Genomic DNA, 12367 nt, shown 5'->3' with positions numbered 1-12367 from the left:
TTACGTGGGTAACACACAAACACAAACACACACACGAAAAAAGAAAATAGGTTAAACACTAACACATAACCTTATAAACAAATGTGGAATTTTAATTTTTGTATATTATTATTATTATTATTTTGGTAACGGTCTGGAGTCCAGGCACGATCACGTGCATGAATTTTTTTAAATATTCTAATTAAAATAAATTTATTAAAAAAAAAAGTTTTACTGGAAAAATAAAATCCGGACAAGCTTTCAATATTTTTTTTTTATCTTAAGGCGTTTAAAAAAATTTTCCTTTTATTATTATTATTATTATTTCCAACTCAATCGATGATAATTTTTCTTCTGCTTTTTTTTCACCAAAAGAAGAAGAAGAAGAAAAAAAAATCCAATATTTAAAGATAAAATCGAATACGAATAAATAATGAGTTACGAAACGCGAAATTTTTTATTGAAATACCAAAAAAAAAAAAAAAAGAAAAAAGGAAAATTTTCAATGACGTCACACAATTTTCAATAAAAAAAAAAAAAAATTTTTAACCGTTACTTCAGAAAAAAAAAAAAAAACTTATTAGTATAATTTTATCTCGTGAATTTTTTTTTTTTTGAATTCTCAAGAGAATGCGGACTCTAAACATTTCTGCCAACTTAAAGAAAACGAATAACGGTTCCAGGATTTCACAGTCGGTTGGAAAAACAATATTTTTCTCACTATAAACTTTCCCAAGACGGCACCCAAAGGATTAAAAAAAAAAAATTTTCAAGACCGGTTGTCTTATATAAAATCTCAAATTCAACAGATTTCGCCATTTTTTTTTTCTTTTCCTAACGGTTTTTTTTTTTCGTAACGGAAAAATAAATTTTTTTCTACCGTTCGAATTTATATATATATATAACGTAAATTAAATTCCATAGAGTATTAAAACATGTATTATTTAAAAAAAAAAAAATTTTTTTATCTTTTTCCCGTAACAATTATTCAAAAACGAATTCGATTTAAAAGAGAAAAAAAAAACAAAATGGCGGTTTAGTACGATCGAAACAGGTACGCAAACAAACGAAAAAAAAAAAAAAGAAATATTTAAAACGTCGGAAAATATTCATCAGGGAAAAATTATTCGTTGCGAAATTAAAAATTTAGAAACCATCGTGGAACTAACTAAAATAATAAGAAAAATCCGAGTTAAAAAACAAATATGGCGGCCGTCTCAAAGGTAAGACGTAAAATAAAATTTCTTTTTCATTTAACCGTTTATTTTATTTTTAAAAAAAAATTAAAATTATTTTCAGAGCATTACGCAAACGGCATTATTAATGATGATAATAATGATAATAATAATAATAATAATAATAATAATAATAATAATAATAATAATAATAATAATAATAATAATAATAATAATAATGATGATGATGATGATAATAATAATAATAATAAAACTCGACTAATGAGACTTGATAAATGACTTTTTTTTTTTTGGGGGGGGGAAAGGGAGGAAAGTCTTTTGTGATGAATTTATGAAATGAATGGAAAGGAAAAACAACAGCCTTTTTTTAACCTTAAAAAAAAAAAATCAGTGCGTCACAATGAAAAAATATGATGACGTCATGGAATTATTCAATGTGAAACCACCTGAAAAATTTTTTTTTGTTTCTTTTGTTTCGGAAAAAAATTAGGTAAAAAAAATCGAGTTGATGATAATAATGATAATAGATGAAAAGAAAAAAATTTTTTTTTGTGGTTTGATTGTAAAAAAAAGGAAGAAGAGGGAGGGAAAATTTAAGAGCGTAAAGATTTTTTTTATTAATAAATAAATAAAATATACATAAAATAAAATATTTTAATTTGCATCCCCAGGTGTCTTTTTTAAAATTTTTATCGCGGTTATATAAAATATATATACGTGGCAGAGAGAGACAGAGAGAGAGTTATAATTTACTTTATTTACTTTAAAATGTTTTAATATATTATAATTAATCAAAATAAGTAACGAAAAAAAGAGAGAGGGGGGAGGGGGAGAGAGGAAGAGAAAGGTAAAAATTACCTTAAAATATTTTTATTTAAATAATTTTTTTGCCAAGGGATTAGAGATTTTAGGATTAGCCCCTATTTACCTCTCTCTCTCTCTCTCTTTCTCTTTTTTTTTTAAAGTAGCCACTCGAAAAATTGTTGTTGTTGTTGTTGTTGTCGGGTCATAGCATGTGTTTTTTTTTTTTTTTGTTTTTTCAGTACATTTAATATAAAAAAAAAAAAAATTTTTTTTAAAAGTTTAATTTGGTTTTCCTTCTCGAAAAAAAAGGAAAATTAACCGGGGGGAAGGGGGAAAAATAAAAATGATTTATTTGATAATTTTCACATGTTTTTTTTCCCTTCACGGATCACGTGATTTGTTGTTTAACTCAAAAATTTTCTTTTTTTTTTACCTCCTCGCGTATTTTTTTTTTTTTCGTTCGAATCATCTCAAAAGTTTGTAAATTAAAAAAAGAAAAAATTTTCTTTTTTCCAGTTAATATTTTCTCTCTCTCTCTCTCTCTCTCTCTATCTCTATCTCTTTTCAACTCCTAACATTTTTTTTCTTTTTAAGAAAAAATAAAATAAATTTATTTTATTTAATAAATTTAATGTACTTAAACCTGAATTTCAATGATGAGTTAACGTCACAACCTTAAACGTGACGTCATTTTTTATTCCTCCTGATATTTTAGGCCATTTAAAAAAACGTTTTTCTCTCTCTTTCTCTCTATCTCTATCTCTCTTTATCTCTTTTTCTTCCTCGTTATTTTTTACCTGTTGTGTACATGAAAATAAAAAAGTTTTTTTCTCGTTCCTTCGTTTGTTTGTTTATTTTCTTTTTTCTAAACGTCTAAATCATGCATCGTTTTTTAAACGTCTTCTTTTTTTTCTTTCAATCGTTTTGTGTTTGTTGTTGTTTGTATTTCGATTGTTGTAAATAAATATCAATGGGAAAACTTTTGAATTTTTCCCATTTTATATCCCTTTTCCGTTTCGTTTTTTTTCTTTTTAATAAGTAAAAACTCTTCGGTTTTTTTTTCTTATTAAAAACTTTTCCATGTGTTATTCTCTTGTTAATAATAATAATGATAATGATAATAATTGTAGTTTAAAAATTTATTTATTTAAAAATTAAGTAAATTTTGTAAAAACTTGTTTTTTTTTTATAATTTATAAAATAAAGTTAATGGCTTATTAAAAGCGCCTTATTAAAACTTTTAAATCTTATTACGACAAAAAAAATATAAAAATTTTCTTTTTTATCTGATAAATTTTTCCAGGAGCGAAACTTAAATACGTAGTAATAATAATAATAATAATAATAAATTTTATATTAATAAAAAAAATCATGTAAATTGAATATAATTAAAACGGTAATTATTTTTAAAAAAAATTTTTTTCTAAAGGTTTAAAAAGGATGTAAATAAAAACAATCGAAAATTTGTTTTCCCAACAACAACAACCAAATGTAATTAAAAATTTTAATTTTAATTTTTACCCTCAAACCTTTTTTTTTTTTTTTTTTAAAAAAATTTGTTACAAATTTTTACATCATTAAAAAGTTTTTTTTTTTTTTTTTTTACTGATACTAATGATTTAAGAAAGAGAAAAAAAACATGAAAAGGTTATTTGTTTGTTTGTTTGTTGCGAACAATTTAAAAACTAAGATTAAACTTTTTTTCCTTTTTCCTTTTTCCTTCTTTTCAAAAAAAAAAAAAGAAGGAAAAAAAAAAACGTCACTCTAAAAAGTTTTTTTTTTTTTTTTTCCGAATGAATGAAAACTTTTCATTTTCACTTTTCATTTATCCATCTTTTTTTTTTCTTGTTGTTGTGCGCGTAAAATAAATTTAATTTTATAAAATGAAAAAAAAAATCCATCAAACAAACAAACAAACGAAATGTTTTTAAAAAAAATTTTTTTATCAATGATTTTCGTAGTTTATTCACAACGTTAAATTGGCAGATATTAAAATTAGTTATAAAAAAAAACACAAAAATTAAGACGCCATTTTGAAAATAATCTTAGAAAACGGATTTTAAATATAAAAATAAATATTATTATTATTATTATCATTATTATCATTATTATCATTTCATCAGAATCATTTTATTATCATTATTTCATTTGTTATTATTATTACTTTTAATCGGCCGGGTTTAATGCGGTCGTCAGAGTTTTCCGGTATTTCCGGTTTTTTTCCCAGATTTCGATCAAAAATAATTTAATTGTGCCATCGAAGAATTTTCCTTTGTCCATTTCCTTTGGTTTCTTCGTTTAAATCTTGAAAATACTTTCGAAATTGTCGTCCTTTCGCCATCACGCAGCTTCTTCCAGTTATCCAAACAATAACCGGAAACGTTTCCGTTTTCATTTCCCGCAACTTCCTGGCTATTTCGATTATACATACAATTTCTTCATTTATTATTATTATTATTCTTATTATTATTATTATTATTATTATTATTATTATTATTATTATTATTATTATTATTATTATTATTATTATCGTTATCAAACTGAATTTTTAACATTTTTCACAAAAATTGAAAAATCTATAAAAAGACGAAGGGGGGAGGAAGCAAAACTCGAAAAAGATTTTCTTTTTTTTTTTTTTTGAAAATTGATGATAAATATTTTTTTTTCTAAAAGAAAATCTTTAACGGAAAATGATGATAATAATAATAATAAAAGGAAAGCTTATTTTTTTTACCCCCCCCCCCTCCCCCCAAAAAAAAAAAAAAATTTAACGTAATTGATAAAATTTTTCTTTTAACGTCTTTAATTTAGTTTTTTTTTTTTTTTTTTAGTCTATTATAAACGCGAAAAATGTGAAACTTTTGATTATAATGATAATAATAATAATAATAATAATAATAATAATAATGATAATGATGATGATGATGATGATGATGATAATAATTTTGACAATGATAATTTTCTCCTTTATTTCGAAGTATATTAAAAAAAAAAACGGAAAATTTTTTTTCCTTTTTTTCTTTTTTTCTTTTTTCTTTTTATCCTTTTCCTTTTTCCTTTTTTTATCGTATAAGAAAGATATAGAATAAAAGAATTTTCTATTATTATTATCATTATCATTATTATTTTTTATTAATTTTTTATTATTGAACAAATGAAAGATTATTAACAAAAAAAAATAATAATAATAATAATTGTTCTTTTAATAACTCAGGTGAATCAATTTCTTCTTAACTTGATAAATTTTTTTTTCATTGTCTTTTCATCAGTATTATTATTATTATTTTTATCTTAATTACACCTGGAAGGTAATTAATTATTTTTAATGGATTCAATCATCATTTCTAACTTTATTATTATTATTTTCCACCATTAAACACGACAAGGCTACTTGTCGGGGGTTTTAAGTATTTATCCGAGGTTTCTACCCGATTCCTTAGGGACAAATACTCGAATTTCGGTGGTGCCACTTATTATAAGATAGCACCACATCAATTCTTGAAGGTCTTCCTGAGTCCGTCTTATTCGATGGGAACGATTTGTCTCCTGAACTGGGCTCCGGTGACTAACATCTTTGGAGTGGCCAGGTCAGAAGCAGTGAAATTCACATTCTCGTCGAGCTGCCTCAGGTCGACCGTAGAACAAGATTTGTTTTTTGGTTCTTACTTTGTCTTGTTCTCATTTTTTTTTTGCTCTTTTAAGCCAACAGCACGTGGCGTTCTCAAACGGTCACCCATCCAAGTTTGCACCACGCCCGATGCTGCTTAACTTCGGTGATCGTACGGGAACCGGTGTGACCAGCACGCTATGGCCGTTGGCTTATTATTATTATTATTATTATAATAATTATTATTATTATTATTAATCTTTAATAACTTTTTTCATTTATGCATTTTTTTTTCACCTATTATTCTTCAAATCATTTTTTTAATAATAATTATCATTATCATCGCGAGTTAGGATTTGGATAAACTTTTTTTCAATAAAGAAGAAAAATCGATGAAAAACTTGATTTATTATTATTATTATTATTATTATTTTGAAAATATAGAGAGAAAGAGAGAGAGAGAGAAAGGGAAAGGGAGAGAGTGAGAAGAAAAAAAAAATTGTTTTTCTTTTTTAAAATATGCAAAAGCACGTACGTAACATGAAAAATAGTTAGAATGACTTTTGAAATTTTTTTTGAAATTTTTTGGAGCCAAATTTAAAAAAAAAAAAAAAAAACTTATAAATTCGACTTGTTGTTTTTTTTTTTTTCTTATTGAATGAATAATAATTTTTTTATTATTTTGAGTCAAAACATAATCATTTATTATTATTATTATTGAATGTAAACAACGTCCAAAAAAAAAGGAGGAGAAGTGGGGGGAGGAAGAGGAGGGGATAGTAAAGAAAATTTATGAATTTTTTTTTAAATTTTCACCCATTTGAAAATTTTATAATAACGGTTAAGTTTTTACAACTACTTATTACGGGTAATTAATTTAACTTGACCTTTTTCGTAAAAAGGTCAAACTTTTACTCAATATATTATTAATATTATTATTATTATTATTATTATTATTATTATTATTATTATTATTATTATTATTATTATTTAAAAATATATTTAAATAAATATTTATAGTAAATAAAATTAACGAGTCGTATACGCATACACACACACGCATTATGCGATTTGATAAAAAATTAATTTTACGTAAAATCGTTTTTAAACTGGAAAAGTGGGGAAAGTAGGGAAGAGAGAGAGGGGGAAAGAGGGGAAAGGGAAGAAGGGAAAAAAAGGGGATCGAGTTAATAAAATCCTATTTAAATTTTTTTTTTTTTTTATATTAAATGCTTAAAAGTGTAACAAAGTGATTTTTCAACCGAAATAAATCGAAATTAAAAGAAAATTTTTTTTTTTTTTTGTAATAGATGATCAATGAAGCAAACATAATCTTATTTTGTCGATTCATTGGTAAGTAAAGGAAAAGAAAAAAAGGAAAGAAAAAGGAAAGGAAAAAAAAAATCAACAAAAAAAAAAAATTCCCGGAATAAAAACGTCAAATCATTGAAAAAAAAAAAAAAAAAAAAAATATTGAATGGTTTTTTCTTTCTAAAGAATTTTTTTTTTTTTAAATTCGAAAAAATAATAATAATAATAATAATGATAATAATATCGATAATGAATGGGTCAAAGTAATAATAATAATTGATTACGTTTTAAAACGTTTTCTCATATACAAAAAAAAAATTTATTAATTTCTATAAATAAAAAAAAAACAAATTTCTAGATGATTATTACGTTTTAAAATTATTATTATTATTATTACAGAAAAGATACCAAAAAGGAAAATTTTTGTTTTTTTTAAGGAAGGTTTTATTCGTAGTCTGCTTTTTACGTTTTTTTTTTTTTTTTTAATTAATTATTTAAAAGAGAGAAAAACTCTTACATGTGATGATGCCTTAAAAAATTTTTTTATATATACGTTTATATAAAAGAACTTTTGTTCTTAAATTTTCCATTTTCTACAAAAAAAAATAAAATAATTTTTTAATGACTCTTTCTACAACTTGAATTACAATCCCTTCTTCTTTTTTCTTTTTTTACTTTTTATTTTTTTAATTATTTTCATAATATAAATCTTTTACGTAAAAAAAACTATTTTTTGATAAATTTATTATATATATATATATATATATATATATTCTCAAGCGTTTTATATTAATAAAATAATAATAATTTTTAAGAAAGAAAAAAGAAGGAAAAAGAAGGAAAAGAAGGAAAAAATAAGGAAAAAGTTACATAAATTCAAAATGAAAATTTATAATTTTCTTACTGTTTTTGACTGCGCCTACAAAAAAAAATAAATAAACTTTTATGTATGGTAAGTAATAATAATAATAAGAATTAATAAACCTAAAAATTTAAATTTTAAATAAATAAATAAAATATTCGATCAAGTTTTTAAATAAAATAAATTTTTTTTTTTACGAAACGATGACGAAAAAAAATTCAATAATGAGTTTTTTTTTTTTTCTCGTTTTTTTTTTTTTTTTTTCTGGTGACACTTCGTCGGTTGAATAATAAATGGGAGGAAAAAAAAAAAAAAAGTTTTCGTTTTGAACTCGAAAATCATTTTTTTTTTTTCCTCCATCGTTGTAAAGGAAAAAAGGAAAAAAAAAAAAAATTTTCGCGTTTTGGGTAAATAAAAAAAATATTAAAAAAAAAAAAAAATATTATCATCAAATATATCTTATGTGTGAAACACATGTTGTGTGTGAAATATTACGAGAAAAACAGTCGGGGGGGGGAAGTATGAAAAAACCGGAAACGTAATTTAAATTATCGATGAAATCGTTGCTTGAAACGACTAATTAAAAAAAAAAAAACAGTTTTTCCCATTTTTTTTTTTTTTAAATTAAAACGTAATAATATAAATTGACAATTAATTCGAATTGTGTTAATTAATGTAATTAATTATACTTTCATTCGTAATTAAAAATAAATTTAGAATAAATTAAGGAAAATCCTGTTGACGGAAAATAGAAAAACACTCGGACGACAATTTCAAAATATTTTCCTAAAATTTAATTAATTTACTTATTATTGTTAAAATAAACAAAATTTTTGTTTTTAGTACGACTCCAAAGTCGATCCTTTTATTTATTCTATTTATTTATTTTAAAAAAATTATTATTATTATTATTATTATTATTATTATAAAAAAAAAAAAATTAAAATCGTATTATTTAACCCCCCCCCCCCCAATTGATCATTCATTCATCCCTTTTTTTTTCGAATAAGGTAAACAAAACAACAACAACAATAAAAAAAAATCATTTTTATTATTATCGTAATTAAAAAATCATCGTCAATCATCGGTAATTTTCGCCTTATGTAAGAGGAACGTAAAGAAAATTTTCAACCAATCACAGGCCTCTAAAATTTTTTCTTTTTTCAACTTTAAATTTTAAATACCTCTTTTGTTTGTTTACATTTATTTGTTTTTATCATCGAAAAGAGCGGGCGGGAAGGAGGCGGGAAGGCGGGGAGGAGGGGGAGAGGGGAGGGCAGTCGGTAGATGGTTTAAAAATAAATAAATTTTTTTTTTTTCAATTCTTTCTTTCTCAATAATTAATTACAAGTAATAAATAATAAAAAAAAAGGTAATAATATTTTGTTTGTTTTTATTTGTTTAAAAAAAATTTTTTTTCCAAAAAAAAAAAAATGTAATGATAATAATAATAATAATAATAATAATAATAATAATAAAAGTTTTAATGAAAATTCTTTTGTTTGATTATAAAAAAAAATTGTTATTAATATTTTTATTAATAATACGAATGTTAGTAACAATGTATTGTTTCGATTCAATGTTTTGTTTGTTTTTTTTTTTTCATTAAAAGTAAAAAAAAAAAAAAAAAAAAATAATAATAATAATAATAATGATAATAATGATAATAAATCATTGAAAAATCGTGATTTTCGTTTTTAAACTTTTCATCTCGTTTGAGTTTGTCGAAAGTCTTTTATTAAAGGGTTTTTTTTTTATTTAAAAAGTTGATTCATTCATTCATTTGTTGAACAATAAATATTTTAACAACGATTATAGTAGTAGTAGTTAGTTAGTCAGTAATTTAAAGTTTTATTTTATTTAAAAAAAAATCCGTTTCGGTTAGTTTTAATTAGTTAGTCTCAACCGCAATATTAAAACAATGAAAATGTTAGTTTTTTTGTACAAAATAAAATACCATTAAAATTTGTTATAATTAAATTAAAATAAAAAAGAGGGAATAATAATAATAATATATATAAAAACTTTGTTGTTTTAATAATAATGACAATAAAAATTTATAAATAATAATAATAATAAAAGTATTAAAAATACTAATCGTGTGAATAAATTATATCAGGGGAAATAAACGATTATTTCGCTACGGTTATTTATATAGGATTATCTGAATATAGAATATTTTACGTACTCAAAATATTTTGTTTCACAAAAACAAAAACAACAAAAAAAATGAAAATTTTATGAGTTTAAAAAAAAAAAAAAAAAAAAATTAAATTAAATATTTTATGGTTTTAACTTTTGTCAGCATGGGTTTCGCTTTTTTTTTTTTTTTTAAATATCATACGATCGAGATAAAAAAAAATTTATTCGATAGATTAATCAATAAATTAAATTATTGATTTTTTTTTTTAACGTATCCTTTATTATTATTATTATTATTATTTTACGTTATCACTAACGAAATTTCAATCTTTCGTATTTTTTTTTTTAGTTGTAAAAATAAAAAATGAAATTTTTTTACTACGCGTATATTATTTTAAAACGTGTTTTTATTATTTTTTTCTAGGGGGTGGGGAGGAAGAGAGGGAGGAAGTGGGGAATTAGAAATTAAAAACGTTAACGAAATTTTAACGTATACCTTTAAAAAAAAATAAAATAAAAAATTAAATTTTAAATAAAATTTAGGGGAAAAAAATCTCATCGACGCCATATTTTTTATGCGTGAAGTTTTTCTTTTTCCGTTTGTAACGTGAGAAAAATTACGTTTAAAAATTTATAATAATAATAATAATAATAATAATAATAATTAAAAAAAAACAAGAAAAAAATTTTTGTTTATAATAAAATAAGAAGTAAAATTTTAAAACAAAATTTAATGAATAATTAATTCGCCGACGAAAAAGAAAATAAAAAGAAAAAAAATTTTTTACGAAATAAACTGGAAAAAGAGTTTCCGGTTTATTCGTCGTTCCAAAAAAAAATAACAGAAACTGGGGAAAGAATCAGGAAGACAGGGAACGAAACAGTTGGTAAGGAAGAAGAACAACAAATTTTTTCTATTAGAAAAATTAATATTAAACTCCGTAGCATATTAAATAATTTTTTTTTTTTTAAATTATTAAAATATCGATCGGTTATGATTTAATAAAATAAATTAAAATAAATTATTAATTTTATTTAATCAACGAGTAAATATTTTTAAAAATTAACTTAATTTATTATTTAAATCATTCTTGTAAAATTTTTTTTTTTAAATATGCAAACGGTGGGGGGAAAACAAACGCGATATGTGTGGGGAGGGGAAAACCCCGATTCGAATCTTAATACGCATGTTTAAAAGAATTTACTGAAAAGATTTAAAAAAAAAAAAAATGTTTAACTTATACAAGCGTTAATATTTTACTTTATTCGGTAATAATAATAATAATAATAATAATAATAATAATAATAATGGGAGTTAGACAAAGACAGAAAGAAAAGGGAAATCTTGTTCTATTGTCAACTAGAGTCAGCTCGACAAGGTTGTGAGTCTCACTTTTCCTGTTCCTGGCCACTCCACAGATGTTTGATCTCCCATTACCGGAAATAACTCGTTTCCATAGAGTAAGACGGACACGGAAAAACTTACGAGAATTATTGTGACGTCATAGACCATAACAAGACGAAACCTATTCATCAGGCATGCAGCATCACTGATATTCAGGCATTTATTCCTTAAGGTTCGCGGGCTTACAAGAAGACGAATTATCACGATAATAAGTGAAAATAATAATAATAATAATAATAATAATAATAACTCATTTAACAAAATTGAATAATTTAAAAAAAAAAAAAAATGAAAAAAGAAATTCGGTTTTTAACCCCAAAAAAAAAATAAAAATGACACACTCGAGACTCATAAATATCAGAGTCGGAAAATTTTTTCTCAATTGTTTTTCTAAAGAAAAAGATTTTCCGACTTGAAATAAATTTTATCCAAAATAGTTAAAAAATAACAATCGATGTTAAAAAATTTTTGTTGTAAAATTAAAAAAAAAAAAATTCCCGAAAGGAAAACTTTATAGTTTTCCGACTGTGTAATTTAAACTCGAAATTTAAATCCCTACAACCGTAATGTAATCATTATAAGGAGAATAAGAGGAAAGAAGGAAGGAAGGGGGAGGGAGAGGGATGAAAAATAATGATGACGTCACATCCACGTAGATATTTTGCGGTAAAATCAAAAATATTATTTTTTGATTTTAATAATAGTAATAATAATAATAACCAAGTTTCCTTGGTTTTTCGATTGTTTTTTTTAAAGAAAAACTTTTCGTTCTTTCTTTTTTCTCCTATATCCGTGACATTTTATTTTATGATTTTTTAGTTAAAAAAAAAAAAATTCGAATGTCAATAAATCAAAAATTTTCCTTTTTTTTTTAGTTTTGTAACGGAAAAGAAAAGAAAATCTTAATTTAATTTGAAAAGAAAAACGAAGAAAATTTTTTTTTATTAAACAAATAATTTGACTTATTGATTTTTCATCGTTTTACTATTAATAATATTATTATTATTATTATTGTTATTAAAAGGTAAAAAATTATTAATAACCAATTAAAAAAAAAAAAA

At 22.8% G+C, this 12367-nt stretch overlaps 1 protein-coding gene across 1 annotated transcript in view; it reads left to right on the top strand.

Moving 5' to 3' along the window:
- Window positions 1-12367, top strand: part of Phum_PHUM255550 (uncharacterized protein) — a gene marked incomplete at both ends in the record, with an annotated part of 25600 nt that overhangs the window by 3788 nt on the left and 9445 nt on the right. Inside the window, one exon of the mRNA XM_002426429.1 lies at window positions 2574-2612. Coding sequence (XP_002426474.1) covers window positions 2574-2612 — 39 coding nt within the window. The remainder of the gene's footprint in view (window positions 1-2573; window positions 2613-12367) is intronic.

The sequence above is a fragment of the Pediculus humanus genome, genomic scaffold, assembly GCF_000006295.1.
Source record: "Pediculus humanus corporis 1103172107630 genomic scaffold, whole genome shotgun sequence".
Taxonomy (NCBI): domain Eukaryota; kingdom Metazoa; phylum Arthropoda; class Insecta; order Psocodea; family Pediculidae; genus Pediculus; species Pediculus humanus.
This window is presented reverse-complemented; position numbering and strand designations above follow the sequence as displayed.